Source organism: Trachypithecus francoisi, unplaced genomic scaffold, assembly GCF_009764315.1.
Source record: "Trachypithecus francoisi isolate TF-2019V2 unplaced genomic scaffold, Tfra_2.0 Lachesis_group5, whole genome shotgun sequence".
In the NCBI taxonomy this organism is placed as follows: Eukaryota; Metazoa; Chordata; class Mammalia; order Primates; family Cercopithecidae; genus Trachypithecus; species Trachypithecus francoisi.
This window is the reverse complement of record NW_022681470.1, coordinates 66778143-66796364: the sequence shown is the minus strand read 5'-3', so window position 1 is coordinate 66796364 and position 18222 is coordinate 66778143. Positions and strand designations below refer to the sequence as shown.

Sequence of the window (18222 nt, the reverse complement as noted above, 5' to 3'; positions counted from 1 at the left end):
TTTCCCCTTTGTAAGTGGTCTCTGTGGCTGCCACTTACTCCTTGACTGAACATCTTACCATGCCTCTAAGTCAGGGGAACATGATAAATAATTGATTAAAATAATAATGAGCTTATAGCCTCTTGGATGGAAGATGTGTGTTCATTTTCCAGACTTCTAGAGAAACAGCTAAGTTCAGCCCCTCTGCCCTCTTATCCCCCAGTTGAAAAAGAAAGTCAGTATCTTTACTGCTCCCCTGGTCCAAGCTGTTACTAACATAGTTGAGTGACACTTCTCAAGATCTGGAGGGCTAACCATACCCCCCGCAGGTGGTGACCAGTCCTGTGACCAGCACTCGCTGCTCTCTTCTTGACTTTTAGCAACTAGCTTATGAGTCTGCACCTGGCATGGTTTAGGAGGAAACCCTACCCTAATTCCTCCAACCTGCTGTCCTGACAATGGTCCATGGGCCCCCCACTCCAAGCTCAGGACTGGGCCATGTCTCTCAGGTGCAGATCAAGTTCCATCAGTATTGACTGAGCATCTGCCACATGCCTAGTGCTGGCCGAAACCCATTTCAGAGCATCTGGCTCCAATACTCTTGGAAATGAGGGTTCCATTTCTTTAGGATCACCTTCTTGTCAGGGCTAATTCTGGTGCTAAGTCTGCTTTCCTTTGCCAAGACACAGATTGTGCCATCCAAACCCACAAGCACATGAATTATACCTCAATAAGGCTGCTGCAAACAGAAAAGAAACAAAACAAAAATAGTAATCAGAAGTTTCCAGGGAGCTAGGCTTGGTGTAGGGGCCACAGGATGTCCCTCTGCATGGCCTTACCTGGTATTCACATAGCACCCAGACCCAAATCCCCCTTTCCTTCTCTGTGCCTTTCTCTTTCCTACTCTTCCCCCCCCACCTTCTGCAGTTTATCCTACTAGAACCCTCTGGTCACTTTGCTGAGTTGGGCTGGACTTGGATTAGCTGGATCCTGAGCGTTGGAAATTCTGTGTCCTGCCTCCTCTGATCACTGGAGTCAGACCAGGGACTGATGAAGGAAGAGGGACTCCCCCTCACAGCTACTGCTGCTTCTCTTCCTCCCACGACCTCATTACCCACCACCCTGGGAGGAGGGTATCTCAGCTTCACCAACCAGCAGGCATTTGCTAGCTGTAACCCCTCGGGGTTTATTTATAGGCTAAACAGACTCAACAGGTAGCAGAGTCTCTGCCCCTTTACTGGTACTTCGCTATCCTGGCTCAGTCTGGAATTCTCTGCAGGATTCTTGTTTTCTCTCTGATCCTACCACTCATTCCCCAGGGTCATGGGTGGGGCAGTCTTCTTCCCTGAGAGGAGTTTTGTGTGGTCAAGCCCTGGACACTCAAATGCCTGACCCTTGAGGGTTGGAGGAGCATACTCTGGTGTCAGGCAGCATTGATTCCAAACAGAAATGTGAGGTTGTTAATGTTTGTCTTCTACATACCCATTCTGAATGGCTCTCTTCTTTCTTTAGGTGTTTCTACTTACTCCTTCTTGGATAAGGGTGGGAGTGGGCATAGGGGATGGTCCCTTGACTTTCTCCCTGCCACTTTCTTTATTTAGAGACTTAAAAAAAAGGGTCTGACAGACCCATGTCTATTGTTATAAATGACTGAATGGAGGAGACCCAGGATTATGTGCATGTGAACTCCATGTCTGGAACTTACACTCACAGCATCCCTGAGTCACAGCCCCTGGCTATTCTGCCATGGATTGCAGTGGAGAACCCTGGCTCTTGGAGTCACACTGTGTGGACTCATATCCTGTCTCTGTCACCTACTACCTGTGTGTGGTTTTAGGTAAGCTATTAAACATCTCTAAGCCCCAGTCTCCTCATTATAAAATGGGGCTAGATTGGCCAGGTGTGGTGGGTCACGCCTGCAATCCCAGCACTCTGGGAGGCCGAGGCGGGCGGATCATGAGGTCAGGAGATCGAGACCATCCTGGCTAACACAGTGAAACCCGGTCTCAACTAAAAAATACAAAAAATTAGCCAGGCGTAGTGGCGGGCTCCTGTAGTCCCAGCTACTCAGGAGGCTGAGGCAGGAGAATGGCGTGAACCCGGGAGGCGGAGCTTGCAGTGAACCAAGATTGTGCCACTGCACTTCAGCACTCCGGCCTGGGTGACAAGCAAGACTCCATCTCAAAAATGAAATGAAATGAAATGAAATGTAAAATAAAATAAAATAGGGCTAGAACCTGCCTTGTAGGTTATAAGGATTAAATGACATTTTTGCCATTAAAAGTAATGGCAAAAACCAAATATTATCCTTGTTATGCTGATGTTGGATATTGAAGACTTGGTGCTGTAAGACAAAGGCTCCAAGCTAAACTAGCACTCCTAAGACCAAGAATGCCTTTCTCATCCTCTCAACCCTCTCTCTTTGACAGAGTATATTGTTTACCAGATTGAGGGGATGCTGGACCCAGGTTGGAGTCACATTTACTTCTCTGGTTCTTCTGACCCTGGGTTTGGGCTATAAGGAGAAAGGGCTTCTCTGTGGTCTGGACATAATCAGCATCCCAATTACACCAAGCAGAAAGGTAAGGAAGAGATGGGGTCTGCCTGTGTCACACATAAGGTGTGAGGTCCCCTCCCTGTTTGGCTCCAGCTTCCCTGCAGGTTTTGTAGTGGAGGCAGAACATTGAGAATTCTCCTACCTTCTTGCCATGAAGAGGAAAGGGCTATGGGGGAGAACACAGGGCCTGAGATGAGGTCTCTCTGGGCTCTCCACCTAGGCCACCCACCTTCATCCACTGAAACACACAGCTGCTCTGCTCAGTGCTTCCTCGGGGCAGACATTGAGTCTTCTTACCCAAGAAAGGAGCTGCAGTGGAAATGGTTTCTTAGAGAGGGGAGTGTTCCCAGATGCCTTGGCTACCACAACTGCTAGGATTTGGTGCAGCATGCTGCATAGAACCCTACCCCAGTTTCTGGGATATCTGGACCCTACTGACTTGCTTAAAAACAAGAAGGTATGCAGGATGGCTGACAGGGATAGACTGCTAAAGAAAAGGGAACTAGTCCCTGTAGAGTTCAAAGAAAGATCACTGGGCCACTGCCTAGGCTTTCTGGCATCTCTGACATTCCCCCCTGGCAGCATGACTGAGCTCACTTAGAGCTTGGAGGAAGGGTTACTGGCTTGGAAGGCTCAGCCTGGTCTCTCAGGCTGCAGAGAGAGAACAGGGCACGGCTCCTCACCTGACTGTGGCTTGACATGCCTTTCTGAGTCTCGCTTTTACTTCCTGGCCATGTGTGCAACAGAGGCAATGAATGACTTCCTGCGTGGGTTGGCCTTCCTGGCCCAGAGCTCTCAGTGGGAACTGAGGGGAGAGGGGCCTACACTTAAGCTGCTAGGAAGGCAGTCTTGTGTTCAGGGATCCCTGCTTTGAAGAAAACTATAAAAGGTCATTTAATTCATACCCATATCACTGGATAGCCTGAACTAAGTCATTTGACTTACTCCTAATCTAATGTAATCTAATCTACTGGAACAGAGGAGTGGTATAAGCTGTACCCTGTGCCAAGGCTAGCGCCACAGGAAACCAACACAGGATACTTTCCTGGTTACCCAAACCCCCGACACCCGTAAACTATGCCACCTGCTCTCTCTTCACCCAGGGGAGCTGGGATGGTAGAGCATCTTCTGCCCCACCCCAAAGTTGGAGTTCCCAAACCAGGACACAAAACATCCTCCTTCTCAGTTACCTCCGAGTCCCAGGCTCCAGCTCAAGCCACTCAGGAAAGCATTCCAGCTCCTGGGCAGATCTTGGCTCTGGTCTCAGATGGAGCAAGACAGCAGATGGGTAAAGCACACGCTTTCAATCCATAGGTCTGGGCCCCATTAACATGTCCTTTCTTGGTACTGTCTTTCTTTTTGCACAGTAGCCTTGCTGAAACAGGAAACAGACAAAGCCACAAGGTTTGCAAACCCCGGTTCCTCTCTCTTGCTCTCTGGCATCATCTGAGTGGGCCTCTGAACTCTGAGGCCTCCAGGGTTGGGCTCAGGAGCTCCTCCCATCAGTAGGCACCCTAGCCACCCTTTCTCTTGCTACTGGATTGGTCGAAGCTCTTGGACAGTTTCAAGTCAAGATTCCTTTCCACGATTAGACAAGGATAGTCCTCTAGGTCAGATTCAGACCTTTGTGGTTTCTATGAAGGGAAAAAAAATTCCTTTTTGATGGTAAGACCTAGATGAGATGTTCTCAGTGTAGGCTTTCATGTGTATCAGGTAGTTCTTTGTGCAAAGATTTTCCTTTTTCTTTAGCTACCTCTTCCCAGTCCTGGTGTTGTAAAGAGTTTCTGCTTTTCTGAAGTAGCTGGTGTCTTCTCAGATTCTGGAATGAGGCCAATTCTGCATTTGCTCCTTTCTAGAGCAATGAGGAGGGGGTAGAAAGGTGGGTAGCTGGGGGATGAAGGAAGGAATAGAAGGCAGAATCTTCTACACATTTTTTATCCAGTCAACCAGACTAGGAAATTTAGGGAAAAACTAAAGGGAACTAATTTGTGTGCATTAAGATGAAGCCATCACAAATGATGCAGTCAGGAAATTCCCAAGAAGTTCAAGCTAAAATAGTGGAGGGGAAACTGGATTGGGATAAGTTAACCCAGCAGCTTTGTAACCTTGTAAAATTCACCTTGTCTGGATGCTACTCACTGTGGTGGTTGGATGATGTACGTGGCTCTTTGGAATTCTAAGTTTTGACACACGTGAGGCAGGTAATGAGACTTAAACATAGCTGTGATCACATTTATTAGCATGTGGAGAGTTTGCCACCATTTTCTCTGCTACTGCTTCTTTCTCTGTTCTTTGAGGAGAAAAAGGACAAGCAATCAGCAGGGAAAAGCAGAGGACGGATTCTCAAGCAGTAGGGCTGAAGATAAGTGGCACTTACTCAGGATGAGAGACAATAGCTCAAGGCCCAGTGTCTGGACCCTGACACATAGAGATGGGAATGAGTAGAGGACAGGGTTTGGGGAGTCCAAGATGTCAGAATAAGAGAATTTTGGCTGGGCACAGTGGCTCACGCCTGTAATCCCAGCACTTTGGGAGGCCCAGGTGGGTGGATCACTTGAGGTCAGGAGTTCAAGACTAGCCTGGCCAACATGGTGAAACCCCATCGCTACCAAAAATATAAAAAATTAGCCGGGTGTGGTGGCATGTGCCTGTAAACCCAGCTACTCGGGAGGCTGACGCACGTGAATTGCTTGAACCCGGGAGGCAGAGGTTGCAATGAGCCAAGAATGTACCACTGCACTCCAGCCTGGGCGACAGAGTGAGACAGAGTTTCGCTCTTGTTGCCTACGCTGTAGTGCAATTGCATGAACTCGGCTCACTGCAACCTCCGCCTCCCAGGTTCAAGCAATTCTCCTGCCTCAGCCTCCCGAGTAGCTGGGATTACAGGCACATGCCACCATGCCCGAAAAATTTTTTTTAGTAGAGACGGGGTTTCACCATGTTAGTCAGGCTGGTCTCAAACTCCTGACCTGAAGTGATCAACCTGCCTTGGCCTCCCAAAGTCCTGGGATTACAGGCATGAGCCACAGCGACTGGCCAGAGAATTTTTATTGGCATAGAAGAGTGAGAAGATTCTGGGAGTTCAGGGGATTAGAGCGTAAAGGAAGACAGGAGATTTTAATAGGAATCCCTATAGAGACCTACTATTTGGACTCCATTAAACACCAGAAAGAAATGTGTACAAAGCTCTGCAGTCATTGGGATACCACCCCCATGATAACTGGGATTTAGAGCAGTCAATGATATGCTACGAAAGTGTTGGACCCAGGTTTGCTTGACAGCAGGCTTGAGCTCTTAACATTGTGTTCTGAGAACAAAACAATTAATAAGGTTGTCATACCTATCTATATCAACACACACACACACACACACACACACACACACACATACACACACAGAACTTTGAGAATAGAAAATATACCTTATTTTCAAATGCCAATGAAATATTTAAAAAATTGACCATATTGATCAAAAAAGCAAGCCTCAGTACATCTTTTGAAAAGTTGATCTATTATGGCAGAATTTTCTGACCATAGTACCATACAATTGAAATAAATAACAAAAGATGGAAGAAAGAAATATTTTAACTTCTTGGAAAAAAATTCTTCCCATTTACTTTGAAATATAGAGGGAATTTCAAATCTGCAATTAAGAATGGATTGAAAACGGTGATAGTGGCAACATTATGAGCAAAATCTGTGAGGTATGGCCAAGCAGAACTCAAGGAAAATCCCTAGCTTTAAACATTTTCATTACTTAAATGAAGAAGATTAAAAATAAATTTCCTATTCATTTATTTTCAAACGAATTGCTAAAACATGATCAGAAAAAAAGGAGGTGAGAATTTTGAAATGATAAAGGGAGAATATATAATAAGTTATAATCCTGTTTAAAATTGATTTAAAAAAATCAGTTTTTGTGTGTGCATCTGGCAGGGGGAGGAAGAGTAGACATACAAATAGAAAACAAATCAATAAAATAAACTATCAACGAGCCAAATCAATTTAAAAAAGAGAAAAGGCATTATAAAAGTTTAGGAATGATACATGGAAAGTAGCCACAATACAGTGGAAATTAAAATAATTGTGGAGAGTCATTTGTGTAACTATGCGAATGATTTTTAAAATCTAGATAAAATGGACTTAAGAAAACAAATTTACCAAATTAGGCTCAAGTAGAGATTTGTAGTGTGATCATCAGTGGCCTCCAATGGAGGTTTTAATTCAGGCTGCTCTTGAGCTGGGCAGCTGGCTTTTAGTGGCCAGTATCCTGTGCTTCTCCTCATCATTTCCAGGTTCAATGGGAACAGCGGCTCCCTTTTTTGATGGTCATATTCTGAAACAGTTTCCTTGATAGATGCTGGGCCCTGGGTAGGCCCCCATGAGGTGATGAGTATGGGGTAAGCTACCCTTTCCTTTATAGCCTGGTTGCTTCACAAGACCACACAGGCATGTGTAAGATTATCAGATTTTATTATACAGTTGGGGTAATAACCAAACTACATGCTAATATGACTTCTCCCATACTCCAAGAGACAGCACTAAGGAGTTTTTAAATTTTTTTTTTCTTGAGATGGAGTCTCACTCTGTTGCCCAAGCTGGAGTGCAGTGGCGTGATCTCAGCTCACTGCAACCTCTGCCTCCCTGGTGTCTCAGCCTCCTGAATAGCTGGGATTACAGGCATGTGCCACCATGTCTGGCTAAGTTTTTGTTTAGTAGAGACTGGGTTTTGCAATGTTGGCCTGATTGGTCTCGAACTCCTGACCTTAAATGATCCACCTGCCTTGGCCTCCCAAAGTACTGGGATTACAGGCGTGAGCTACCACGAAGTTAAACACTTTATGGGCGTCCCCTCATGGGTGTTACCAGTTCTAATCCCACTCCTCTTTCCACTCTACTGGGTGACTCCTCCTATCTTCTGGGAAATGTTAACCTCACTCATAAGAGTTGTTCTTGCCTTAGAATCCTTTCCTACACTCCTGACAATGTTTCTTCAGCACCGCATTCCTCAAGTCTAAGTTATTCATTCTAGAATAATGCCACAGACACTCTTACTAGGATAGTCCACAGTGGCCTTGGCACTCTGAGTTTTGCAGAGCAGCTCAGGGTAGGCATACTTGAGTCTGTTCCCATTCAAGTTCAAGTTCTCCTTATCAGGTGACTTGCAGACTCTCCTCCTTAGTCTCCCAAGTGTCTAGCTGGTAAATGTTTACTCATGTCCACACAAACATCCCAAGGACAAATATTCATTCTCAGAGATGATACAGTCTAAACTCACCAGGAGAAAGATAAGTATTTCCTTGACTCCTACGTTTGCAAGGTTGCTGCTCCGTCGTAGAGTTCTGACTGTACGTTTGGGCAGGACAGAGTTCTAAGTCCTCCTCTTACCTTTGCTTGCTTTGTATCGTCATTGTTGGTGGAGAGCCTTTTCACGTAATGAAACCTCAAATTTATGCTGTAAGAGACGTTCAATATCAGCAAGAGATTTATCTGTTGTTTAGATTCTAAGAATCTGAAAAGCCTAACCATAAGGTACAAATAACTGTTGATCCATTCTTGTGGGTCCAGCATTGAGCAAGGGATGAGTTACTTTTTGTCGTGGGCTCATAAGAAAGGTGGTCTCACTGGCTGTGACATTGAAGAGCCTTGACAGGCTGCAGCCTCAGGCTTAGGGGTGAAGGTGGGGTAGGTATAGAGGTAGGAGTGTATGTATGTTAGGGAACAGGAAATGAGAGCGTAATGTAGAACAGAAAAAGGGGGGCCTCCCAGGCACTCATCTCTATTTGGATGGAAAGGACAAACCACAAGTTAATCTTCAGGGAGATTTCATTCCTCTCCTTTATCCTTCATTTCAGGTTCTGTCCCCTTGAGTCCTGCCAGAATATGAAATAGGCTGTTCCTGAGTTCAGTATCATAATGACTTGTCTTCTGCTCATACAATGCCCTTTTCTAAATGAAAAATTATTGCTTTTTAGAGCTCAGCCGAAGCAACAACCTCCTCTCCCCAGTGTATGTGTGAGTTTTCCAATAAATAGGACTCCTAGTTCGTGACTAAAAAATTGCATTCTCTTTTGAGATGAAGTCTTGCTCTGTTGCCCAGGCTGGAGTGCAGTGGCACGATCTTGGCTCACTGCAACCTCCGCCTCCCAGGTTCAAGTGATTTTCCCACCTCAGCCTCCTGAGTAGCTGGGATTACAGGCACACGCCACCATGCTGGCTAATTTTTGTATTTTTTAAAGTAGAGATGGGGTTTTGCCATGTTGGCCAGGCTGGTCTCAAACTGCTGATCTCAAGTGATTCACTTGCCTTAGCTTCCCAAAGTGCTGGGATTACAGGTGTGAGCCACCATGACTGGCCCACATTCTTTATTGAAAAGATATTCTTATGTAAATGACTGAGTTTCCAAAAGCTATCATTCAATAAAAATAAAAAATATGAGGTTTCTGTTGATTAAAATATGCTTCTACTTACTTTTTGTATGTCACATTTTTTCACATAGCCTAGGCAGTCAGAGCCATGATCACTGTCTTTAGCTAAGATTTCTGAGAGCCTCAACACCAGTTACTGTACTCATTAATACTCCGATATTGGGGATGTCTAACAAAATTAGGTCATTTAATAGTGTGATCCTCTTTTTGAAACTGACAATTTTCCTTCCTAGTTAAATTGTCATCTCTTGGCACAGCCTCGATGAAACTATCCTAATTATTTCACAAATGCCTTCACATTCCAAACTGAGATATCTTCCAGAGACTTTTCTATACATTTTATACATTTCTACACAAACCTTTAGAATCTGTTTTATACTCAGTACGATTTATCATCCATAACAAAGAATATTAACTTGATGCTGTAACACTGAACCAAACTGATCTCACCAAAAGTGCTCACATATTAGATTGCTGTCAGCACTCCCTGCACATGCCCTCACCCCCACCTGCAGAGAGCAACTTTAGGGCTTGCTTAGAAAACTAAAGGCAGAGGCCGGGTGCAGTGGCTCAAGCCTGTAATCCCAGCACTTTGGGAGGCCGAGATGGGTGGATCACGAGGTCAGGAGATCGAGACCATCCTGACGAACATGGTGAAACCCCGTCTCTACTAAAAAATACAAAAAACTAGCCAGGCGAGGTGGCGGGCGCCTGTAGTCCCAGCTACTCGGGAGGCTGAGCCAGGAGAATGGCGTGAACCTGGGAGGCGGAGCTTGCAGTGAGCTGAGAGCCGGCCACTGCACTCCAGCCTGGGCGACAGAGCAAGACTCCGTCTCAAAAAAAAAAAAAAAAAAAAGAGAAAACTAAAGGCAGATGGACAGAGAAATGAGTTGGAAAGCATTAGGATTTTCTTTCATTTTTCTTTCAGGTTTATACAAATTTTAATATAATATCACTAAAAGATTTTTAAAATAGAAAAATAGTCTTCCTAACCCTGCTACCCAAAGACAAATTAGTTTCATATTTTTCACACTACCTTCTGGTTTTTGATCATATGCATTTCTTTTTAATAATATTTTAAGCATAGTGAAACCTACATTTTTGTAATATGTGATTATATGAATTATATGTTTTTCACTTGATACTATATTATAAATATTTTTTCTGTTTTTACATTTTTTCCATTTTTAAGCTTTTCACATCATCATAGTCTTTCATAATATTAGTGTACCACAATGTGTTTAGTCATATCCTTATATTAAACAGTAGCCATGTGACCCAGCATTGCTCAGGATAATTATTAGCCACCGACAAATACAATGCAAATACAACTTAATACACATAATAAAGATTAATATGTTATAATAATTTTCTGTAATTGTAATAATTCAGAGCTGTGATTATGTTTAACTTTGTAACAAGATTACTTTATCGATCACATCTGTCATCTATACTTCAAGACTATTGCTCACTCTGAAGCTGTCCTGAGTGACAGCCTGGGGCTAGATGGGCAGGGGCACCAGAAGTCAGACTGCCTGGGTGTGAAGCCTGGATTTGTCCCTTACTATCTGTTTGAGCTTAGAATGCATGAACACTATGTTTGAGGTCTTTGCATCTCGGTTCCCTCCTCTGTAAAATGGCTATAACTGATAATATCTACTTGACAGAATTGTTATAGGATTATGAGATATAACACTTGTAAAGCACTAAGACATGTGAGCTATCACTATTAGCAACGCCTGCAATTTGGAGCTTCTGTCTTGTGATTTATTAATGGTTATGACAAAATGGACTCACAGATCTGTAGCTGTGTGAAAATGGAGGAGTAGTTTCAGTGAGTCGATGCATTTTGTCTGATCTAATCTTGTAAGTTTTAAAACTCATTTAACTAAGTTTTTTAAAGAATGTCTTACATTGTTCTCTGTGGAAGGAAAACATTTGAAGTGGCTCGTATTGTTTCTCACTGTGTGTCACTTAAATTCTATTCTATCCCAGGTCATTTAAATTCTAAGTTAGACCAAAACAAATGTGTTCTGATGTAATAATGGGAATCATAATAGCACCTGTCTCACAAGGCTCTTTTGAGGATTTAAATTAGTTAATATTCAGTAGAATAGTTCCTAAATATAGTAAATACTATGGAAGTATTTGGTAATACAATAAAGTAAAAATAAAACCATTCCAATGTTGCGGTGAAACTCTTTTTAGTTTGCATGATATAATTAGGAATTTTATTCATGTGGAAATTACATGGAGGAATTTAATTTTATTTAATTATGTGGAGATTTTTGTCATTTCTAATTTTTAGCTTTTACAGATGATGCTGCCGATGGGCATCTTCATGCATGCATTTATTTGTTTTTCTTCTTTTTTTTTGTTCTTTTTTTTTTTTTTTGAGACGGAGTCTCGCTCTGTCGCCCAGGCTGGAGTGCAGTGGCCGGATCTCAGCTCACTGCAAGCTCCGCCTCCCGGGTTTACGCCATTCTCCTGCCTCAGCCTCCCGAGTAGCTGGGACTACAGGCGCCCGCCACGTCGCCCGGCTAGTTTTTTGTATTTTTTAGTAGAGACGGGGTTTCACCAGGTTAGCTGGGATGGTCTCGATCTCCTGACCTCGTGATCCGCCCGCCTCGGCCTCCCAAAGTGCTGGGATTACAGGCTTGAGCCACCGCGCCCGGCCTGTTTTTCTTCTTTTAAAATACTTTCTTTAGGATAAAACCTTGGAGTGGGTTTGCTGAATTTTAGTGAAGAAGTAGGTTAGTTCTGACAGCAAAGATTTCCAGGAAGTGGGTGGGAGGGAATCAAGCTGGGCTTTAGGGCATTGTGGAGATAGCAGGGTCAGTAGAGCTGGGAGGCTCTCTCACCAGCTTGAGAGCTCAGTACATTGGGAGTCAGCAGGGGGCAAAAACAGCAGAGTGTGGGGCAACGCAATGGCTGGAATCCAGTGAGATGACTTTTAGATCCATCTCCACCTCTCTGTTGAAATGCAAGGCTGCGGCCGGGCGTGGTGGCTCGCACCTGTAATCTTAGCACTTTGGGAGGCTGAGGCGGGCAGATCACGAGGTCAGGAGATCGAGACCATCCTGGCTAACATGGTGAAACCCCGTCTCTACTAAAAATACAAAAAAGTAGCTGGGCGTAGTGGCAGGTGCCTGTAGTCCCAGCTACTCGGGAGGCTGAGGCAGGAGAACCCCGGAGGTTGCAGTGAGCTGAGATTGTGCCATTGCACTCCAGCCTGGGTGACAGAGCGAAACTCCATCTCAAAAAAAAAAAAAAAAAAAAAAGAGAAGAAGAAGAAAAAAATGCAAGGTTGTTTTGCCCCTGTGGGTCTCCATTTCTTCTAAAGCCTTTCCCAGTATGAGGGTATATGAGTTCTTTATTTCTTAAATATTAAATACCTTCTAAATGCCTAAAATTGCGCTCAGTACTAGAGATGCAACAAGGAGTAAAACATAGTCAGTATTTTCTTAGTTACAGATGCACAAGACAATTTTCAGGTAAATTTAAAACATGTGATAAACTCAAGTGATAAACAAATACAGAAAACTGTAAAGGCGTGGGATAGGGGTGGGAGCTCACTTACCCCAGCCTTGAGAGGTAGGCTGGGCGGAAGGGAAGGAAGTTTTCCTGGAGGAGGTAATGGTTGGACTTAACCTTAAAGGAGGCACAGGAGTTAACCAGGCAATGGGGAGAGTGAAGAGCGCTCAGGGCAGAGGAGATGGCATGGCCAACACACAGTGGGATCATCAGGGTGCTTCAGAGGACTGGCAGTTCTTTGTCCTTGGGGAATCAAAAGCAAGGCAGGTGGCCCGAGATGTGGCTGGAGAGGCAGCCAAGGTCCTGGTACATCGCTTTAAAGCGTTTGGGTTTTCGACAGGCCATTTTACCCAAGAGTGGCTTTGGAAATGTGCCAGCTTCCACTAAAGGCCAAGAATCTGTCCTGTTTTCCCGTGTCTTGACAGTGTTTTCCCCGCGAGGCTCAGAGCACCTTATTTTTAGGGTGACCACTAGCTGTCGCTATTGAACAGGTCTAGTTCCCCAGGGCTCAATGTCAAACTTAAGGCCCCAGCAGCCGGGCGGAGTTACCGGATGCCGGAGTCCAGCCCCGCCTCTAGGTCAGTTCAGAGCCCTAAGCGATGACTCACTGGTAGGCACGCTGGTGTACAGGTGGTGGCTGCCCTGGGGTAGAACCTGCTACGCACTGGGCAAGGAGATTGTGTGAAGCATGGTACACCACCACATTCAGCCACGGGGTGGCGCTGCCACCCTGACGGCCCGAAGGGAGGCCGGCAAAGAGGCAAAGTCTTAGGACAGCCTTGCTCTTTTGTGGTCCACAGTACTACTGTTCAAGGACAGTGTGAGGGAGCCCCGACGCACACCACCCCAGCTGTCCCCGGGCAGCCAGTCGCTCAGCAGAGAGATGCTCGAACGCTCTGCCATTTCTTTTGTCTCATGGGCCTTAGCCCCTCATTATTAAGGGTCTTTTGGGCCAGTCCCCAGTTTCCACCCTGTGATTCCAGGTTATGCGGTGTACCAATGTGTCCTCCCCTAGGGCTTCTGTTTCCTATCATCCTTCCCAGAAAGCCTTCCCAACTCAGCCAGTGTTCATCTGGTACTTTCCATCTTTTAAAAATTGACTTTTTGATATACAGTCATGCATAGCATCATGATGTTTTGGTCAATGAGGGACTGTATATACGATGGTGGTCCTATAAGATTATAATATTGTATTTTTACTATACCTTTTCTATGCTTAGATATGTTTAGATACACAAATATTTACCACTGTATTACAATTGCCTGCAGTATTCAGTATGGTAACATGTTGCACAGCTTTGTAGCTGAGGAGCTGTAGGTGCACCATGCAGCCTAGGTGTGTGGTAGGTTCTATCAGTTAGGTATGTGTAAGTACACTCTATGATGTTAGAACAATGATGGAATCAACTGTGATGCATTTCTCAGGTCTTATCCCTGTTGTTAAGTCATGCATGACTGTACATTTACATAGTGAAATAATTGCTACAGTCAAGCAAGTTAACGTATTCATCATCTCACATAGTCACCTTTTTATTGTGGTAAAAGTATGTAAAATCTACTCTGTTATTTCCAGTATATGATGCAATACTATTAACTATAGTCCTCGTGATGTTTCAGGGGTTAAAGGTACACCATTCTGGCATATTGACTATTTAAGTTAAGGACACTTAAAAACCAGCAAGTGTAAGATGATCACTCTGACCTTTGAGCCGTTTCTTAAAAGCAAATGACATTCTCATGGGAAAGACATCCTCCCTGTAGTAGGATAAAAAAGGAACAGTCTTATCATCAAGGATGAGAAGCTGAAGCCAAGAGAAATCTGTACAAACAAACCTTGTTAAACTAATCCTTATCTTCCTAGTTGCATCTCTACCCAATTAAATACCCTAGCCCTTGCCCTATCACATTTTGCAGTGTGCTATTCTTTGTCAAATTCAGTATACTGAATTTGTAACCGACTCTAACTGCTTCTTCGGGTCTTTATTTCCTTATGAGGTTCTCCTGTGCCATGTACAATTTCTATTAAATAAATTTGTTTGCTTGTCTTCTGTTAATCTGTCTTATGTCAGCTTAATTCTTGGGCTCAGCCAGGACCCTCTGAGAATAGAGGTGGAGTTTTGCTGCCCCTATATTGTACATTAGATCTCTAGGCTTATTTATTTTACATAACTGAAACTTTGTGCCCTTTGACCTCTATCTCCCCATCATCCCTCTACCCCACCACCTTTCTACTCTCTGTTTCTATATATTCAAGTTTTTCTTTTTTTTTAAAGTGAGATAATGCAATATTTTTCTTTCTGTATCTGACTTATTGGAGCTCACCCTAAGCCAAGGGAACGTTTGTCCCATAACTCACGTCCCAAAGGACTAGTTAAAAGCATAACATATGCCGACTTCTTTCTCTAATACAACTTTAGAGCCATAGCCTCCAAAGGGGGACATGCAGGAGAACTACTAGGATGGGCAGAATATTGGAATTTCTATTTAATTTAATTTTTAAAATGTTTTATTTTTATTTCACCTAATATGCACACATAGTTATATAATTTTACTTAGTGAAATGTTCATGTTTTAGGTTCCAAGAACTTCGCCAAACTTGAACTCTGGAGAGAAGCGAAATTCACTCCCTAGCTCTAGAAAGGGGAATTTGGTAGAAGAAGGATCTCATTCTTCCAATTTCTTCCCCTCGGGTAGTTTTCTGTGTATGGAAAAGAACGGAGCTTAAAATTATTATGTGATGACAATTCTACTTAAGAACTTAGGAGACTATCATTTCCTCAAATTAATATGGCAGTTTCTTGATTGAAGAATTATACTTTTAATTTTCCTGGCTGCCTTCTTAGGAACAAAGAAGTACAGGCAACTTTTATTGTTTCATTGCCTCTCATTTAAAACATATTTGTGTTATAATAGTTCACAGTGTTTCACAGTAAAATAGTTTGTCATTTTCTACCATAAAGGAGGCAGACTCTAAAACAAAACATGCTTTTAGAATCCATTCAAGCTGTCAACATCATCAACACAGTAAGAGCAGTCAAATAGAACCATAAATACATTTTGTCAACCCTTGGAGCCTACTAATAACAGGTATATATTAGCTAGATATATGGTAGCTCCAGGGGAGTGCTCAAAAGAGGTAGCCCATGTGCTCGGGAGGTATAGCTACCTTTCACGATGAGAATAAGCCGGTCATGTCCTGTCCCATTGTTTATTATGTATTTATGTCTTCTCCTCGAAGAGGCCACAGCCTGGTTCACAGGCCACACTGAGAACAGGCTATGCCCTGACCTTCTCATTCCCATTCTTGAGATCAGTCCAGCAGTGAACATATCTGTAAATAATTTTATGAAAAGTATAGCAGGAGTCTCTGTTCCAGTGGTCACAGACAATGGGATTGACAACCAAATTTTCATATGACAGGAGAATGGTCATCTTCCTTGCCCACTTGGGCTTATCTTTAGCCTGAGCTAGCTGAAAAAGAGTGACACAGTCCATGGTGCACACTGGTAATGAGCACAGAGCAAACATCCCCACCATCACAGCCAGCAACTTGGCTGTGTGGATCTCCCGCTGGAGGGTGGTCCTTGAGTGGTCCATCAGCTCCATGTACTAAAGCTGCCTGCAGGTCACTGTGAAGAACTTGATGGAGATCAGCCACATTATGAGCAGTGGGGGCAGGACCTACCCCCCGCCCCCAAAACTGAAATATACCATGTAACTCATGGGTACTGCATTCTAAAAGAGACACTTCACAAGGCAGCAGCTTTCATTCATGGTTCCATCCCAGGGCTCCTTGCAGTTGTTGGACGTAGTATCTTTACTGTTCCACTCCAGGAATGAGGTCAGTCCAATGCCAAAGGCAAGGACCCAGAGGACAGCAGTAACCCCTCTTGTTTGGGTCCCAGTGACTAAACTTTTATGCCTGAGCTAACTGTGGCTGGCCAGGTACCTGTTGATGGCCGTGGACAGGAGGCTAAAGATGGAGCTCTGTGTGAGCACAGGCATGAAGCAGGCAAGGAAGAGGTGGCTGTGGAAGTCAGTGCAGAACCCAGGCTGATGATGATGGGAAAGGGGAAGGTGAATAGCCCCATGGCCACATCAGGGACACCAGGAAGCACTTGGTGGACGACTGCAGTGCACTTGGCATGCCAGCCCTAGCACCATAAATGGGTGCGCCCTGCACCTCCAGCAGCATGGCCCAGCTAGCCAGGCTCCTCATCTACCTGGGCCCATGGCTTATCTACTAGGGCCTCATCTACCATGAGCCTCACGTGGGACAGTTGTATGTGCCCACACTACGCCTCTGCCAGCTGCATCTCTCTATTTATTTTTAGTTTGTCCTTTTAAGATTTCAATTTTTGTATATGTTTTATGCTAGCAAAAATTATATGCATATATTAAATAAATAGTAACCATATGTCTATTAGAAGCACACATGCTTAATCATTTTTTTTCCAACTTGGGGATCTTTTGAGTTCCCTAAGTGTAATCATGTTTTAATAATGAAGTATGCGATCAAAAGCTTCGGAGAACCCTGCTCTAGAGAGTCTTCGATCCAGCCATCCTTTGAAGTTTGCCGTGGACTGTACTCTGGGGTGCTTTTCACATGCTGGCCCAGAGTGGTCCAACCAAGGAGCAGGGTCCTGTCAGTGTGGAGAATAGTAGCACAGAAGCTCTGGAGAGGGACTTGTTGGTGAGGAGGGACTTAACTGCCCTTGAGAAGATCTCTAGAAGAGCAGCCTGGATGTCTGTCTCCTGTGCCAATGTGTACTCCTCCTCTGAGATCTCCTCCTCAGGGCTCCCTCCTACTGATATCTAGGCCTTTTCATGACATTCTTTACTGAAGAGAGGGAATCACAATTTCTCAAAGGGAAATTTACAGATGTGGGAAGCCTGGGATTTCCCCCAGCATGGGTAGAGCTGCGGTGCCCAAGTAGGACCTTGCAAATGGTCAATGTGAGTGGATGCTGTCAGCATGGTTAGGAGGCTGACGTCTTAGGACCTGTGTCCTTCTACTCTGACTGTATCTCCCTGCTTCTCTGGTGATTTATATTTATGACAAACACTATTGGTTGCTGAATAGAACCACAGTTTTGTTTGGCGTGGCAATGTGTCCAGTTGAAAGCTCCATTTCTCAGCCTCCCCTGAAGGGAACAGTGGCCACATGCCATGGCTGTGGGCCGTGAGATGTAAGCTGAAGTCTTTGGATGGGACTTCCCAGTGTGCTCATTATCAGGGGTCAGAGTCAGCTGGTGTGCATCCTGTACCCTTCACCTTCCTCCTTCTCTTGCCGGAAACACTGAGTGATGCTGAGGGTGGGACCACTGTCTTGTGAATACCCAGCATCAAGGAGGAGGATGGAGAGCTGAGTGCAAAGACAGAAGGAGCCCAGGTCCCCAAAGGCCCTAGTCGGCTCCACCCAGACTTTTTGTTAGGAGAGGAAAATAAATCTCTGTCTGATTCAGCCAGCCACTGTCAGATAGTTGGATTTTCTGTTGCTCCCAGGGGAATGCAGTGCTAACAAACTTGAAAGTCATGACTACAGGGCTCCCTGACACTTCGGTCGAGGCTGTTGACTTCATGCAGGATGCTGACGCCCTTAGAATGGAAGAGTGTGAGCATCCCATGTCTTCAGGAGCCCTTGCTGTCTCTCCTTCCCTGGCAATGGTATTATAGAATGTAGATGTCTTGTCACTGCTGGTCAGCTTGGCCACGCTCACTGACA

General features: G+C 44.5%; 2 protein-coding genes and 1 pseudogene across 14 annotated transcripts in view; 1 reads left to right on the top strand and 2 right to left on the bottom strand.

Annotated features, from left to right (window-relative positions):
* TRAF3IP3 (TRAF3 interacting protein 3) overlaps window positions 1–3986 on the bottom strand; it is a 28004-nt gene extending 24018 nt beyond the window's left edge. For 3 of the 13 annotated variants that reach the window (XR_004433976.1, XM_033197658.1, XM_033197663.1), the window contains exons 1-3: window positions 3727–3985; window positions 2766–2845; window positions 424–718 (exon numbers count right to left, since the gene is read on the bottom strand). Coding sequence is in view for 8 of the 13 variants with exons in the window: in XM_033197658.1 (XP_033053549.1) it covers window positions 424–446 (23 nt within the window). In the remaining 5 variants the exon portion in view is untranslated. Of the gene's footprint in view, window positions 1–423; window positions 719–897; window positions 1898–2678; window positions 2696–2765; window positions 2846–3219; window positions 3405–3726 lie in introns of those variants that run through there. The other 10 variants (XM_033197664.1, XM_033197652.1, XM_033197656.1 and 7 more) reach the window with 8 other exon arrangements.
* LAMB3 (laminin subunit beta 3) overlaps window positions 2194–18222 on the top strand; it is a 150854-nt gene continuing 134825 nt past the window's right edge. The window contains exon 1 of the mRNA XM_033197651.1: window positions 2194–2561. The gene's annotated coding sequence lies outside the window, so the exon portion shown is untranslated. The remainder of the gene's footprint in view (window positions 2562–18222) is intronic.
* Window positions 15652–16999, bottom strand: LOC117075370 (annotated as a pseudogene).